At 44.2% G+C, this 17,770-nt stretch overlaps 1 protein-coding gene across 6 annotated transcripts in view; it reads right to left on the bottom strand.

Moving 5' to 3' along the window:
- Positions 1 to 17,770, bottom strand: part of SLC44A2 (solute carrier family 44 member 2 (CTL2 blood group)) — a 72,339-nt gene that overhangs the window by 44,378 nt on the left and 10,191 nt on the right. For 4 of the 6 annotated variants that reach the window (XM_066618359.1, XM_066618355.1, XM_066618357.1 and 1 more), the window contains exon 1: positions 3,540 to 3,700. The exons of the other annotated variants lie outside the window; for them this stretch is intronic. In XM_066618359.1, coding sequence (XP_066474456.1) covers positions 3,540 to 3,579 — 40 coding nt within the window. In that variant the 5' untranslated portion in view covers positions 3,580 to 3,700. Of the gene's footprint in view, positions 1 to 3,539; positions 3,701 to 17,770 lie in introns of those variants that run through there. 6 annotated transcript variants of the gene reach the window in all.

Below are 17,770 nucleotides of genomic sequence, written 5' to 3' on the forward strand. Positions count from 1 at the left end.
CCTAAAATTAGAATGTTAACTATTTTCAGCATCTTCAGTTTTTTACAATATGTTAAACAATGCAAGGATGTGTGTTATTGAGTTGTCACGTCCAAAAATATTTACAACTATTCAAAAAAAAATCTAAGGAAAGCTTTAAATGTTTTAGGACATAATATTTAAACCACATTGAGGCTGCAATCATACACATCCTTACATGGGAGTACGCACTACTGAACAGACTTCTGTGGGACTTACTTCTGAGTAGACACAGAAAGTTTTATTCACTAACTGGAAAACAAATGTGCTAAATCAGATCCAGATCAACTGAAGGCTTTGGAAAATCAGATTCAACATTTTCCAGAAAGCCCACATCACTAGCCTCATCCAAGCCACACTTGGAAAAGGGTCAAGAACAGAACTTCTTTATCACCAGTCCTCTTGTGCCCTTTGGAGGGGCCTACCACCAGTCCTCTTGCTCTCCCTTTGGAGGGGCCCTACTGCCTTCTCTTGGGCTACAAATAGAAATGGATCGTTGCCAGCCTAATTTTACTCCCTCTGAAACAGTAACCCTTTTCCCCTTCACCGTCACAAAAAGGGAAAATCTGAGCAAATTGAAAGTCATAATTTTGAGAGTTGCAACTTTGAAATGAGTTTAGTATGAAGAATAAAATACAACAGGAAGAGCATCACACATCTTTGAAATGTTTTTGAGGGGGAGCATTCATCAGCTTCTCAGCGCAAGTAATCTCTGCAAAGGGCTGATGGCGCATCTATAAGCAGACACAGTGCACATTCCAAGTTGGACTTTTGTGTGGAATACTCTTGACAAAGAGGCGGAAGCTTGTAGGTAACACTGGGGAAAATACAGTATAGCCTCAGCCTTTCCCTCAAGGTGCTGGTGATCTTAGACCAGGTCCAGGGAAAGACGAAAAGCAGATTGGAAATATTGAATGACTGTTCTATAGTCTTCTTAAAACAAATGTCATTCTACTGAAATACACCTTGAACTGTGTAAATAATGCATACGATTCCAACAAAGGACCCTGCAGACTCCCTCCCTGCCCAAGCCTTGGTGCAGCCCCCATGACAAGCCTTGGCTGGGCTCATGCTCATCCCCTCCCAGAACTCACTTGCCCCTTAATGGAAAACTCTGCTTCCCAATGTTCCAGTGCAAGCTCCACCTTCAGGGAGAAGCAGAAAGGGAAGCCCCATTCTCCATATCACTTTTGCTGTCCAAAATGGCCATTCTGTGCCAAAGGGAGTTTTGGAGTCTTGGCAGAAAGGAGCCCCAAGAATAGGAGTCTCCAACCTCTTACCAAGAGCAATTTGTTTTACTTGATTCTAGACTGCAAAGAGAAACCTAATGTGCAGCAGAGAATCTCAGTGTGACCAGGCTAGAAAAAGATTCTTCATTGGTCGAGTTTCACTGTCAGTGGATGAAGGGGAGATGGCGGAGCCTATCCTTCTCTATAAGTAATCTGTGGCAGTTGGGGTCTGAGAAGCAAAAAGAAACCCACTTACAAACTTCCAGTGGGGTTATTACAGAGGACCATCTAGTAGATTACAGTTCTGAAAGCTGTCTAGAAGATAATCCCCCATCCCCAACACATATACACAATAGCTATCACCTAGCAACAGAGCTCCTGTCAGCTTCTCTTACAGCACAGTCCTAGGCAGGTCTACTCAAAGGTTAGTCCCATTATGTTCAGTGAGACTTACTCCCAGGAAAGTGTGTAGGAGTCTTTAGAAAGCCTTAGAGTCTTTCTAATCACTAAGGCTTTGGAATCACCACCAAGCAGAGTAAGGGATAAAACAGGGTGGGGTGTGGTACTTTATATTACAGAGAAGAAAACAACAACAACATTTATTAGCCATTCTGGGAATATATCCTGTTTGAATTTTACATGGACATTGGTAAAGGTTTATCATTCATTTTAACATTAAAATTAAATTAAGCCAAAGTTGTACTTCAGCTCCGTAGCTCTACAAAGATTTGTGTTATGAATTGATACGTACTCGGGTTATTTCCCACTGTCACATTCATAACTTTCCCTATGCTATGACAGTCCCTGGAGAAGGCATTAGGAACTCCTCCAGAGGCTTTGTTTCCATGTGCCCAACTAAAAGGGATTGCCAGTTAAGTGGTAAATGCCATCACTTCCATGAGAAGTGTTTTAGTCGATACCAGTCCTCCCTCTGGAGGTAGGATTGCATAGGCATTGCGCTGGGGGAAGGCATAAATTACTGCTCAGCAAAATGTCTACAGTTGTACATAGACACCAAGGGATTGCTCTGGTTCTCATCCCAATAGCTAACCCTTTGTCTGAGTTTTCTCCAGTCTACTTTGCCAAGCATGGGGGAAAAATACCAGCATCTTGCTTGTCTGACTTGCTTTGCAAGCTGTCTGATGAAACTTCTGTGTTCACCTGTCAGTTTAGAAGCACGTCTTAGTAAAATGGAAACTTCTTATACCTCTGTCTTAATACCCCAGTTCCCCCCCCCCGCCCTCAATAATGCCACTGTCACCATTTAAGGGCAATCCTGAGCAACTTTCCAGCACTGGCATAGCTGTGCCAATGGGGCATGTGCTGCACCCTGCAGTTGTGGGGGAAGTCACTGAGGCCTTCTGAAGGTACAGCAATGCTTGTTCCCTTACCTTGTTGCATTGTCCTTACCTCAGTGCTGGAAAATTAGTTAGGACTGCACCCTAAGTCATAGATAAGTTTAGGCCTGTGCATGCATCCCAATAACCGCCCCAGAGCTGTGCTGCCCCAGAGCTCACTATCCAGTTTAACCCATATATACCCTGCCCATAGGTGTACACTTTTGGTCCCTGTTGCATATATGCAGAAATGGCTTAAGACTGGTTGGTGGGAAGCACCACAAGGTACCCACAGCTGGGACCACCACCTTTCATAAAAGTCTTTCCTCCCCCTCCCCTCTTTCTGAGGTAGATGAACAAACCAAGGGCAGTGACTGGAAGCATTTGGACCAGGGTTGGGGTGCTGTTTGTCATTGGAAGGGTGAGTGAGGGCCTCTCTCACACCCTTCCTTCCCACCTCTTGCTTGTCTTTGTTCTGGTATTAATCTGCTCTGGCAGCTGATTTAATTACCTTTCCCCTCCCTTGCCCAGTTATGAAGCTGATGCAGAAGAAGCAAATACACTTGACACCATTCACCTCCTGGGAAGAATTGTCAGCGGGTGGCAAGCGGGGAAGGGGACAGCAGGGAGAGCATTTGGGCTGCAAAGAGCCACAGTGTCCCAGTGCGCTCTCACTCAGGGCACAAGCCTAGCCAGGTCTACTCAGAAGTAAGTCCCACTGTGTTCAATGGGCCTTACTCCCAGGAAAGTGTGGTGAGGATTGCAGCCTAAGGCGCTGCCACCGCCAAAGCTGAGCCAGGAGAGGGGCGCCAAATCCCAGCCAGGAGAGGGGCGCCAAATCCCAGCCCAGCTGTGCTGCACCCCGCCATTGAGGGCTGGCGCTTCACCTCCAGGGAAGCCCTTTCGTGGGAACACCTGCTGCTGGGGAAGGGGCAATGCAAGCCTGCTTCCTTACCGTGCTTGCCGTAGTAATTTTCCTCCTCCTCCCCCGCCATCCCAGCCGAGTTTCCTTCTTTCCTGCCTGCCTGCCTGCCTTCTCTCTCCTCCCTCCTCTCCCAGTCAGCTGCTGATCGGCAGCCCAATGAGGCTCCTCGGGTTGCCTCTCCCGCAGGGCCGAACTGGCCAAACCTGTAGTAGCCTTTCGGAAGGAGAAGGGGCAGGCCCGCCCTGCCAGTCCCACAGCCGCCTTGGCTGGCTGCGCGCCCCGAGGCCGGGGAGGCGCCTTTGCGCAGCCGGGCTCAGACCTGTGCAGCGCCGTCCCGACCCAGCCGCAAAAGCAAACCCACGCAGACCAGCTGGCTCAAAGCCCCAACTCTCGGGCGATTTGCACGTGCGTCTCTCGCTGCACATGCACTCCAGATGCACGCTTCCAGGGGAACTCCTTGCCACAGGAAGTAGTGATGACATCTTGCCTAGATGCCTTTAAGAGGGGATTAGACAAATTTCTGGAGAAAAGTTCAGCACAGGTTAACATCAGAACAGCCCCACTGAATCAGGCCATGGGCCCATCTAGTCCAGCTTCCTGTATCTCACAGAGGCCCACCAGATGCCCCAGGGAGCACACCAGATAACAGGAGACCTCGTCCTGGTGCACCCTTGCATCTGGCATTCTGACATAGCCCATTTCTAAAATCAGGAGGTTGCACATACACATCATGGCCTGTAACCCGTAATGGATTTTTCCTCCAGAAACTTGTCCAATCCCCTTTTAAAGGTGTCCAGGCCAGACGCCATCACCACATCCTGTGGCAAAGAGTTCCACAGACCAACCACACGCTGAGTAAAGAAATATTTTCTTTTGTCTGTTCTAACTCTCCCAACACTCAATTTTAGTGGATGTCCCCTGGTTCTGGTGTTATGTGAGAGTGTAAAGATCATCTCTCTATCCACTCTGTCCATCCCCTGCATAATTTTGTATGTCTCAATCGTGTCCCCCCTCAGGCGTCTCTTTTCTAGGCTGAAGAGGCCCAAACGCCATAGCCTTTCCTCATAAGGAAGGTGCCCCAGCCCCGTAATCATCTTAGTTGCTCTCTTTTGCACCTTTTCCATTTCCCCTATGTTTTTTTTTGAGATGCAGCAATCAGAACTGGACACAATATTCCAGGTGTGGTCTTACCACAGATTTGTACAACAGCATTATAATATTAGCCATTTTGTTCTCAATATCTTTTCTAATGATCCCAAGCATAGAATTGGCCTTCTTCACTGCTGCCGCACATTGGGTGGACACTTTCATCGACCTGTCCACCACCACCCAAAGATCTCTCTCCTGATCTGTCACAGACAGCTCAGAAACCCATCAGCCTTTATGTGAAGTTTTGATTTTTTGCCCCAACGTGCATGACTTTACACTTACTGACATTGAAGCGCATCTGCCATTTTGCTGCCCATTCTGCCAGTTTGGAGAAATCCTTCTGGAGCTCCTCACAATCACTTCTGGTCTTCAGTACTCGGAAAAGTTTGGTGTCGTCTGCAAACTTAGCCACCTCACTGCTCAACCCTGTCTCCAGGTCATTTATGAAGAGGTTGAAGAGCACCAGTCCCAGGACAGATCCTTGGGGCACACCGCTTTTCACTTCTCTCCATTGTGGAAATTGCCCATTGACACCCACTCTCTGTTTCCTGGTCTTCAACCAGTCCTCAATCCAGGAGAGGACCTGTCCTCTAATTCCCTGACTGTGGAGTTTTTTTAGTAGCCTTTGGTGAGGGACCGTGTCAAACGCCTTCTGAAAGTCCAGATATATAATGTCAGATATATAATGTCTATGGGTTCTCCCGCATCCACATGCCTGTTGACCTTTTCAAAGAATTCTAAAAGGTTCGTGTGGCAAGACGCCTTACAGAAGCCATGCTGATTCTCCCTCAGCAAGCCCTGTTTGTGTATGTGTTTTGAGATTCTATCTTTGATGAGGCATTCCACCATCTTACCTGGTATAGATGTTAGGCTGACCGGCCTATAGTTTCCCGGGTCCCCCCTCTTTCCCTTATTATTTCCCTCTTTCGCCGCAATTAGTGCAGAATGTGGCAGCCCGTGTGGTCACTGGAGCTAGGTGGTTTGACTCTGTCAGCCCGCTTCTCCAGGGGCTACATTGGCTGCCCATTTGTTTCCGGGCCCAATTCAAGGTGCTGGTTTTGACCTTTAAAGCCCTATACTGCTCTGGGCCAGGGTATCTTAGAGATCGCCTACTCCCGCACAATCCGGCTCGTCCTCTTAGGTCATCAGAGAAGGACTTTTTACAAGTGCCACCGCCTAAGGAGGTACGTGGGGCAGCGGCAAGAAATAGGGTCTTCTCAGTAGTGGCACCAACGTTATGGAACGCCCTTCCCCTTGACTTGAGAATGGCTTCCTCTCTTGAGACTTTTCGGCGAGGCCTGAAGACCCTTTTGTTTAAACAAGCCTTCTGAGTTCATGGCCTTTTTAACATCTTTTTTACATCTTTTAGTATTTTTTAAAGGCCTGAGTCCTCTATGAACTGCTGCTTTATGCTCTTTTTATCTGACTTTTTATCTGACTAGTCTTTTTATGGTACCTGTTAATGTGTTTTAATATGTTCTTATCTGTTTGTTAAATTATGTTTTAATCTGTTTTTAACATGTTGTAAGCCACCCTGGGTCCCTTTGGGGAAAAGGGCGGGGTATAAATAAAGTTTATTATTATTATTATTATTATTATTCCCTTTTTAAAGATCGGCGTGACATTTGCTATCCTCCAATCTTCTGGCACCATGGCCGTTTTGAGGGACAAGTTGCATATTTTAGTCAAGAGATCAGCAACTTCATTCTTCAATTCCTTACAGATACAGGAACTCATGGTAGGTATAATGTGCAAGCTCCTGGTTTTAGAGGCAGGCTACCTCAGATCGCCAGATGCAGGGGAAGGCAGCAAGACGTAGGTTGTGTCTTATGTGCTCCCTGAGCCATCTGGTGGGCCACTGTGGGCACATTCATAACCCATTTTCCATCTAAGGGCAATGCAGCTCCAAGGTAAGGGAAGAAACATTTCCTTACCTTGAGGAGGCCTCCATGAGTGTCCTCCAACTGCAGGATGCAGCACATGCCCCACTGGCACAGCTATGCCAGTGCTAGAAAGTGGGTTAGGATTGCACCCTGTGAGATACAGGAAGCTGGACTAGATGGGCCTTTGGCCTGATCGAGCAGGATGGGCTCTTCTTATGTCAGGGAGCTTCTCATTCCCCTGTAATGGGATGGAACTTTCCAAGCCACAGAAGCAGCTTTGGGCTTGGAACCAGAGAAACATCAGCCATGAAAGTTCAGTATGCAACTGAGGTGGCAATCCTACTTATTCACTTCCCTGGGAGTAAGCCTCATTGGATGCAATGGGACTTAATTCTGAGTAGACATGCATAGGGTTGGGATGTTAGGGCCCAATCCTATCCAACTTTCCAGCACCAGTGCAGCCATAACGCAACCCATACAACCCAGATTTGTATGGGAACAAATCTACCCATACCTTGAGGAGGCCTCTGTGACTACTTCCACACCACAGGATGCAGTGCATGCCCCACTGGCACAGCTGCATCAGCACTGGAAATTTGGGTAGAATTGGGCCCTTTGACCAGGACTTTTCAACAGCTCTCATTTTAGCAAGTGCACTCACCACTTTTGTGAGTGCACTGTACTACTTTTGAAAGTACCACCACACATTCATTCTTGCAGTGAAGAAGAGGCTTTTCCAGCTGCTTCTGTCTCCTGCTCTCGCCTCCGCTCTGTGCTCTCCTTGCCCAGCAGGCAGGGATGAGGGTGCCACATCTTGCTGCTGGCACAAGCGATGCCCCAGCCATTTCCACTTCTAGTGGAGTTGGACCAGACCCAGCGGTGCTGTGTGGTGGCAGCCGTGATGCTTCATGGACACGTAGACTAATTTACATTGCCAAGTACCATATGTGAAATACTAACAGTAGTACTGGCTAAGAAACACTGCTGGATTCTACTTTCTACAGTACTTCACTCCAGAATTGAAATATCACCAAGCATCATTGCAAAAGGAATCTGAGGTCAGTGCTTAGTGTTTGTCATTTCCAGCATTTATCTTCATCAATAAGACCTTGGACTGTAGCCCAGGGTGCCCTTAATAAGATATTTTATGACTTACATGAAGCCCAAAGTTGAAGAGTGCTTAGTGGTGTTCTCTGTTACTTAGATGGCTGAATTTGGAGGGCTATTTCTATAGTCCTCTGATGCCCTGAGGGGTTCCCATGGCTTGCAGACCCCTCAAAAAGTTTAATAATAACAACAACAACAACAACTTTATTTCTATCCCGCCCTTCTCCCGAAAGGGACCCAGGGCAGCTTCCCTTTTAATTCACTTCTCCTTTTACCAACTGCAAAATCCACACCTGGTAAATGGGCCTGAGGGAGGAGCAGGCTTGGTTATAATGATGATGTAACTGGCCTGCCTGTGGACATTTTCTCAGCAATAGTTTCCAGGAGAAGGATGACAATCAACTATATTGTATCCTAACTATCCACAGTCAATGGTACAAAACTGTTACAATGCTTATAGGTGGAAAAATATCAGTCATTGCATTCTGTGCATGCAGTTTAAAGTCAATCAATGATTCATTTTATATTTATCCCCACCACCACCCAACACACAGTGACCTCCTATGAGCACAGAATAGGCCTACAATTCTGCATAAAAGACAACCTAGCAAAAATCAACTTGATATTGGCTGACTAGATGGGGTAAGAGTATTCACACTGCAGGAGGTGGTTTGCAGATAATATATCCACAAAGCAACTCTCCCCAGTCCTAAACAAAGAGGGATTCTGGCTTAGCTTGAAGCACCTTTCCCATTTCTCATGTGGCTCCAGATTCTTAGTGCAAATGCAAAGTAAAGAGGTACAGGAAATGGGGGTGGGCAGGTCAATCTGCAGCTGTTTGAGCCACTGAAAAAGGAAGTTATTCTGCTATAAAAACAAATGTTATGTCAGAATACTCAAAAATCTACTAGTCATACAGATTCAGGGGCTTCAGATGCTAATCAAGAGCTCCAGGCAGCAACTGCTAAGGATGGCTTCCAATTTGGTGGTTAGGGTCACTTTTAAATTATCATTAATTTAAGCCAGGGGCCTCCAAACTATGGCCTGGGGGCTACATCCAGCCCCCCTCACAAGATTTTATCCTGCCTGCAGCAACTTGAAATATTTTTATTGCTATTCATTTGCTAATGTTTGACATTTTTACTCATTATGTATCATTTCCCAGTTTAAGCACAGCATTGTTTCTCTGTAATTGTCACATTTCTCTTTAGTTCTGTATCATATCATGCTGATAATAAAAAAGATCCAGTAAAACCTATTCATTAATTTAAATTTCATTCATTCATTTATAAAACTTTTGGGGGGGGGGCTGCGAAAATGTGTAATCAATTAAATGGGGGGGATAGGATTGCACTATTAGTCCGGAGAGACCAAGGGGAGATATGATAGCCATCTTCATGTATCTGAAGGGCTGTCATATGGAAGAAGGGAAGGACACTTTCTGTGATTCCTAAAAAGCAGAATCACAGAAACTACAGGGAAGTAGATTTAGGCTAGACGTGGGGAAGAACTTCTTAACTGTAAGAACTGTGTGGCACTGGAACAGTCTCCTTCATGCAGTTGTGGGCTTTCCTCCATAAGAACAGGCTGAAAAGTCACCTTTCAAGGATGCTGTTGCAGCCTTCACTGAACAGGGGTTGTACTAGATGACCTCCAAGTCCCTTTCAACTCCATAATTTTACAATCTCTTTGGAAAAGATGCAACTTTTCCATAACATCCGAAGGTCGCCAGTTCGAAGCCACCGGCACCGTGCGACCTTGAAGCAGCTGATAAGCTGAGCCCAGTTATTCCGTCTGCTCTGAGTGTGGGAGGATGGAGGCCAGAATGTGAAACCAGATCAAGAAAGTAACATCTGAATGTTGTGGTTCTTGTAAGATAGAACATTCTTTCAAATTGTAAAAATCCCTGCGGGGATTTAATAAGCCTGCCTATGTAAACCGCCTTGAATAAAGTCTTGAATAAAGACCAAGAAAGGCGGTATATAAATACCTGTAAAAAAAACAAAAAAACAAAAACAAAAAAACTTCAGGTCCTCCTCGCTGCCAAACCCTCCCTTTTTTGGAGCAGATGGGACAGAAGCAGTTGTGCAGAGATGGACAGCAGCAAATGCAGACTTCTGCTCCCTCTACACACTATCTGTTTTTAGAAAGAACAGTCAGGCCCCCATTTGCTCCACCCCATAAGCTGCCTCAGAAACCAACTACTCATTGTTGTGCTGGCACTGATTGCAAAACCCAGAGACTCACACATTTTTTACTGCTTTTAAAGTTTGGTATTACTCAGTGGATGTCAATTATTTAGAATGTTTTGACCATTACCAATGTCAAACATGTACTGAAATGCCCACAGTATCTGGCACTGGACATGTGGACATATATTTTTAATAAGACATATATTTTAATAAGTATGTGGACAATATTTTTAATAAATATTAAATAATTAATAATTTTAATAAATAATAAAATTTTAAATTTTAATTTAATATTAATTTTTAATATTTTTAATAAGATTTTTATAATGCTTTAAAAAAAACAAGTTCACAAAGCTGTTTACAGAGAAAGTCAAATAAATACATGGTCCCCTGTTCCAATAGGGCTTTACAACCTTAGAAGAAACACCATCAATCACCCACTAGAAAACACACTGCACTGGTGTGTATATTGACAGTTACTAAATATAAGAGGAGCACCACCTGAAGGAGTGTCTGTATGCCCAGTTAGCCTGGACACTCATGATCCTCACATCTACAAACATAAGAATGCAGAAGAAGAGGATTTTCTCTAACTGTAGCTTTTTATCAGACTGTGAAACTCCTTCAAAAATGTTGTCCAAAATATATATATATTTTTACAAGACCGTCCAAGTCTTTTGAGTGTGAACAAAGATAAGCAAAAGCAAACAGCTTCTTGTCACAATCAGCTAAGGGCAGATCTCTACCCTTAGCATTATAGTATTTTCTTGTAATTATTATAAACCATTTATATATATGGCATTCTTTAACATTGCACAGTGCTTTCTCATTCACTCAGAAACAACAGCCCTGTGAGGTAAGTAATTATTAATCTCACATTGTAGAGTAGGAAAATGAGGCCAAGAGGCAGTAGATTGCCCAAGACCTCCCATGTAGTCCACATCTAAATCATATTTGGAAGTGGATGGTTGCATAACCAATCCCTCATCATGTGCAATGTTCCCAGGCTGGATCAGCCCCAAGCAGCTAAGTATTTAGAGATAAAAGGACCACATCCAGTCTACTTCTGTGTTCTAAAGACAGGCTTAATAGGCTCTGCATTGTGTTTCACACACAGGCATCAGGGCACCACCATTTTCTGTAGAACGAGCTGATGAGGATGAAGCATGATTTAATTCTCCAAGGTGGATATTCCATCAGGAAGTTGCTTACAGCTTGATAAGATGCAGAGGCAGCCTCTGCCAAGCTATTGTAAGAGAAGCACTCTGAAACTGGCATACACAATGTCTTGTTTTGGTTAGCGGTGATGTCACAAATTACTGGAAATGCCATGATTCAGAGGACTGAACAACAGAGGGAGTGAGCAAGGCCAGAAAATGGGTAGGCAGCTGTTTCCATCAGCTCAAGATAATTATGACTCTTAAAAACTGAGTGTGCCCACTGCCATGGATGGGTTTTTGAGAAAGAGTGCAGAGTGGAGGAAAGACAAAAAACTGCAGCATGAAAATCTCCTTCCCTTACAACAATGCCCCGCATCTTGTTGCCCCCCCCCCACCCACGCACATCTACACTGTACATGTACACATGCAGTCTGGGTTTGCCCGACTCAGATTTAAAACCAAATTGGGGGAATTTTTAACCAGGCCAGGATGCATAGCAGTTTTGGAGTCATTGACTGGATAGCAGAGTGAATGACCTCAAAGTGACGCTAACTATGCTAGATTTATTCTGGAAGAGGGGGCTGTACAAGTGTACAAGGTGGCCCCATGGGGAGCAGTGCCTTCTCACTGGCCTGTGCATGACCCTCTGATTGGCCATATCAGCTTCCATCCATTTCTGGGTTAGAAGATCCTAGTTGCTTGACAAGTTAAAGCTATCTTTGTCTTGTTCTTCTTTGCTCACAGGGGACCTCTATGAAGTTTCCTGACTACAATGTTTCATCTAGGCCAGTAGTCTACCTTCATCACTTCTACCTTGTAATCGAAGAACCTTCCAATAGGCGAATCTAAGGATTGATCTGGGATGTTTTGCATAGAAAGGGCACTTTTTCTTGCTGAAATATTCAGCCCATGTGGTCTCCTTTAAGAAGGGATATCCACATCCAATCCTAAACATTGCCTTGCAGTCCTCTCTGAGCATTCTCACTTGCTGGCCTGGGCTCCTGATAAGGACAAGGAGAAAGACACAGATGAGTAACAAGAGCTGAAAATCAAGGGCATCCTGAGGAGTCTCAGCAATTCTTTATACCACTATAACTGACACAGGGCAGGGTGGAAGGTTCAGAGTTTAACAATTCAAGGGCCAAACTAGATGTGATGAGGGGGTGACAAAGGAGAGGGGTGCAAAAGCAGCCAAAAGAGAAAAGGGGCACTTTCCTCTCCCCCCCCCCCATGCACTTTCTCTCTCAAAGCAACTTTTCGTTCCCTTTTTCTTCTGGTTGAGACTTCAGGTCACATAGCCTCACCAGGAGAAAAGCAGCAGAAAACAAATCAGTTTGGGGGCGGAGGAGCATGGGTGGGAGAAGAATTCAGCTTCTCTCTTCCTGCTGGCCTACACTTTGCTCTAAAGTTCCACCCCTCCACCCCTGCTTTTGAGGGGTTCATCAAAAGCACTCTCTCATCAAAACTGACACTCTCTCTCTAGCTTGACTCAAATATGCATGCATTTTCTATGTCTACAAACAATGAAAACTTGCACTATGAGATAGCCTTAACTATCAATCATGGATTACAGAATGTAAAATAAATCATTTTTGGAGAAATATGCACAGACTGCAAATTTATATGTTGATGTTTACAAACAGATCGTGTTGGCATCCTTCAGTCTTGGAAGACTATGGAAGACTCTGAATAGTGGTTCTGGAACAGAGTGTCCTCTCCAGTGCGCGAAGCCTGGGTAAAGTAGATATGGAGGATAGACTGTTACCCATGCAACAAATCCCCACTCTCCACGTCGATGAAATGGTCCAATGGAAAGGCAGAAGCCAATAACAGAATACAGACATCATATGTGTGAATATAGAAATTTGAACTGCTTCCAAAATCCGCAACCTCTTAAATCCAGTTTAGTGCCCTTAATGGAAGCAGATTCTGTGGAGATCCACTTATTGTGGAACGGCAGACAACACCCTTCCCACCACAACCTTATCATAAGACTGACAAATAAATGGACAACTGAATGAAAAATGCTGCAGCTAATTAAAAGGAACAAATGTGCTTCTACTCAGCTTTTATCTTTTATTGGCTCCTCAGCCGGGATCAAAAGAGTTGCCAATTGCTTGATTGTAGGCCTTTCTTGACTTCAGCAATTACTCCAGGGCACTTTGGCAACTTTTGTTCTGCCAAAGATAGGGTAAAATGGTCTATAGCAGTGTTTCTCAAACTGTGGGTTGGGACCCACTAGGTGGGCCGCGAGCCAATTTCTGATGGGTCCCCATTCATTTCAATATTTCATTTTTAATATATTAGACTGCTATGTGACTGCATTTAGGGAAATGTTACAGATCTGTACTTTTAACAGGTTACTGTGTATATGTTTTTAACAATGATAGTCACTCTGGGTAAGTGTGGGTAGGATTCCAGCCTAGGATTGTTAAAAATTTTCCTGCTTGATGATGTCACTTCTGGTCATGACATCACTTCTGGTGGGTCCTGACAGATTCTCATTCTAAAAGGTGGGTTCCGACACTAAATGCTTGAGGACCACTGGTCTATAGCCTCTCAGGATGGAAAGAGAAACAGGCATAAAGATTTCGGTAAATCCAAACTAGATATTATGTAGGAGAAAATCCTATATTATATCTCGCAGCATCTTTTCCAAAGCTTAAAATCAGAAAAGGGGGGTTCCAGAAATTGATTTAGGGTTGCAGCATAGAGGAAAGGGAGATTTAACCCTTCCCACATTCCATTTCCCTTATAAAATTCCCACCAGCTGCTATTAGCTTCATGGGGAGGAGGGGGAAGGTTAGTAAACAGTAGTGTGTGTAAAGAAAATGAAATGGGAGGAAAAGGTTAAGTACTTCCCTGTCAGTGCCATTATTCCAATCTGCCCCTCAAACACCTTTAAAGAAAGTATCAGGAGATCCAATCATGGATTGCCCGTGTCTCATCACATTTAGTTTGTACCCGATGACTGTCTGAGGTGTCCCCCTTTCCAAAAATGGCAGAAATGTCAGGGCAGCCTCTCCATGATCAGTCAAGGACATGGTTCTTGTGCACCAAGCGGAGATTTCTTTTCACCCCATGCAACAGTCACCTCCTAGACCAGCAAGTTATGTAAGCAGCTGAAATTCTCTCTTTGGTACAAGGGCTGTGGCTCAGTGGGAGAGAACACATGCTGCATGCAGAAGGTTCCAGGTTCAATCCCTGGTCTCTGTTTCGGGCTGGAAAAGGCCCCTATTTGAAACCTTGGGGGGAGCTGATGCTAACCAGTGTAGACAGTACAGAGTAGGGACCCAATTCTATCCAACTTTCCAGCACCTATGCAGCTGCAGTGCCCCAACACCACAGGATGCAGGACACACCCTATTGGCACGGTGCTGGAAAGTTGGATGGGACAGGGCCCCAAGTGAGGTCTGAATCAGTATGCGGCAGCTTTATATTTTCGTGTATGTTATTAAAGGCCCAAGAGCTGGATCCTGTACTGAATCTAGCAACCTATCTTCAGAGGAGACGGTACCTCAATCTCAGGATGCTTTCATAAAAATCTGTTTCTTCAGTTGCCACTGTGGATCAAATCAGGCACTCTGCACATTGACTAGCTAGCAGACCTGACCAAGAACTTCTTCGGACTCTCTTTTCATTGCCAAGGCCTCAGCAATAAGTGAATGAGCATATGCAGATGCCCGTTGTACCATCTTTGAGCAGCTCCAGACTAGAGAGATGGAAAAAGTGCTAAATTGGGACTATGAACCACAAGAGGCTGGGGCTGCAATCCTATGCACACTTACCTAGGAGTAGATCCCATTACTTAATGTGAATTACTTCTAAGTGAACATGTATCACATCAGGCTGCAAGAGTTCTAATGCTATGTCAGACTTGCTGTTTGATCCTGGGCAAGACCTTAGTCCTTTCCTTCCTTATTCCCCAGTTGTGGGAAATAATTGTGATATTTTTCAAAGCAACACCTCCTTCAGCTTCATTTACCTTAATAATGATTTTTGCATATGCTAATTGCCATATATACTTCTGATATATAGAATGTATATATCAGTTGCCCAACAACAAAGTTGATCTCAAAATCATCATCATTTTTCCACATGGGAACTATTCTGGAAGGCGACCCTTATACCTGTACTGTTCTCATGCACACTTTGTGGTTAACGGCCTAATCCTATCTCCCTCCCCCTTGCACTGATGCACCGAAAAGCTTCCACTGCATGGGGGGGGCAGTCCCTGAGGTCTCTTCTGGGTAAGGGAACATTTATTCCTGCCTCCATCACCACCCTGTTCCACCCACCCCCTGCCCCCATTCCACTCTCCCCCCTTCCCCATTCCACCTCCCCTTCTGGTTTAACATGAAGCTCTCCACAGATGCTCCAGCAGCATGCAGAGGCTTTTATAACTGTCATAAGACAACCTCTGTTTGCAGGAAGTTTGAGAGCCACTGATCTACTCATTCTTTACAACTTTAGATATTTTGCCCTTACAGTGACATTTACTGTTATGTAAGCTGCTAATGGACAAGAGAGAGAATCACTTTCTGTTTTTATATGCTTGATTTTAAGTTTTGGGTTTCCCCAGAATGAAACCTAATTTGTTCAAGAAGCTATTCTTGCACCTAGCACTTGTCTAACTCCACAAAAGTTTCCACCCACCCAACAACAATTTTAACTGCTATAATACATATAGCATACTGTATTTATATAATATAAAACCTCAGTATTAAATCACAAATATATGTAGTGCCCAGCAACAGTTTTATTCCTGACTGTGAGAGTTCCCTGCCCCATCCTCTCCAACTGGCTGGAAAGAAACAGGTTGGAGCCAGAACAATGTTACTTTTATCACTTTTTAAAAATGTTTCCATGTGGTTGTCTGATTTCAATTCCACATGGATATTTTTGTCCATGCTTAGTTTTCCTACATAGTTAACAGAGTTCCTCCTCTCCACCCAAAATCATTATTACATACTTTTCTATCTGATTCAAGTAACATTTGATAGAGAATTCACAAGGTAATGTGTTATGTATGTTTGAGCAGAAGTAGAGCTGAATGTCCCCACAAGATGATTGACAGAGACTGAGGCAGGACTTGATTGAGACCTGTCTTGTGGGTGAACAACTCCATTCTCTGAACGTTTGAATGCATTTTCAAATGTAAACCAACAATGGAACAAATGATTCCAAGTAAATTCTCACACAATACTTGAACTCTTGATTGAGTTCTGACTCTTGGTTGGCAGCAACTATTCCAATTTTGGCAAGAGTCAGATGAGTCCCTAGAAATTAACATATATTCCTAGGCAAATGTCTCAATTTGCCTTCTACTGAGCCAGATGCTTCTTCAGTTAAGGTTCTTTGAAGATAGCTTCAAAGCCAGCACCTCAGCACTCCTGCTATTGGGTAATTCCCAGAGTTCTGCTCCCTTCCCCTTGATTATAACCCTGATTGTTAGTTGTCTTGAGTACATTCTTTTCAGGAGGGGAAAAGTGGGATATACCTTAGATACTCAGGTATAGTATGTGAAATTTTTGCCAAGTAATCAAGCTCCAATTCACCTGATCTCCGGGTCAATCAGAAGGCAGAGCATTTCCACTCTGAACAGTTTTGTTTCTCAGCTGAGCTGTTGCTCAGCTCAGGCAGGCACCTCCTTAGCTGCTACAGTTACTTTCCAGAGACCTTCCAGCCAAAGTTAACCTTTTATTCTCCTTCCTTCTGCTGCAGCTTGGTTCTGCTTGGCAAATGCTTGCAAAGCAGGTCTGTTCTTTGAAACACCAGGATGGGACCCTCCTTCCCAGGCTACAGTTCAGTGCACCATTACTGAAGAATAACACCCATGGAAAGCAGTGGGTCTACTTCTGAGTAAAAAGGGTTGCAAATATATGCAGCTGCATCTCTCTGCTGTGAATTGAATTGCACACACTCAGTTATGTGTTATGGGTTGTATGTTGTATGTAGCACCAGACACCTTAAAGGTGTCTTTGATTCATGGTTCTCATGTCCACCTTAAAGGTGGATTTGATTCATGGATCTCCTGCAGTGGTTCCCAACCTTTTTCACTTGCATATCCCTTGGCAGCCTATTTGCATAAATTGTACCCTTCATATTAGCAAAATGTTTGTAATTAATAATACAAGCCTTCATCTCCTCCATATGAAAGCCCAGACTTCATGCATTCATCACATATTTTCTCTTTTCATCTGTTTGAAGAACAGAAGACTCTGCCTTTGCACTGTTTTGCACCAGAAGTGTGCTGAGAAATTCTGGGTGATTGATCACTTTTCATATTATGTTTCTTTTTCAATTACCCCTAAAGGTCCTGTTGAGTGTCCCTGGGAGCACATGAATACCAGGTTGGGAACCACTGTTTTACTGGTATGTAGTTTACAGTGCACTTACTCTGATAGTGTTTACAAAAAGGTGGTGAAGACCAGAATTTAAAAAAGCATAAAAATGTATCTTATGAACTTTTACTGTTTTTAATAAATTAGAGACTACAGTTCTTAGGTAACAATTAGTGGTAGGTTATTTTTCAGGATCTGGCCTCTGGTAAAATCAGACAAAACTATAGTCAGACACCCCCCTAAGTTTAACCCCTGACTTATCCGAGGCTCATAGAAAATTCCATGATTGTTGGCTCAAGACCTGCCCTTGACTTATCTGTGGGGTTGACTTATGGGCGAGAGTCTGCGGTATTTTAATGGTTAAATAAGTGTGCCTCATGGCCCTCTATACAATTTCCATATCTCAAACCAAACACTTGCCCACCC

Source organism: Tiliqua scincoides, chromosome 2 (assembly GCF_035046505.1).
Source record: "Tiliqua scincoides isolate rTilSci1 chromosome 2, rTilSci1.hap2, whole genome shotgun sequence".
Taxonomy (NCBI): Eukaryota; Metazoa; Chordata; class Lepidosauria; order Squamata; family Scincidae; genus Tiliqua; species Tiliqua scincoides.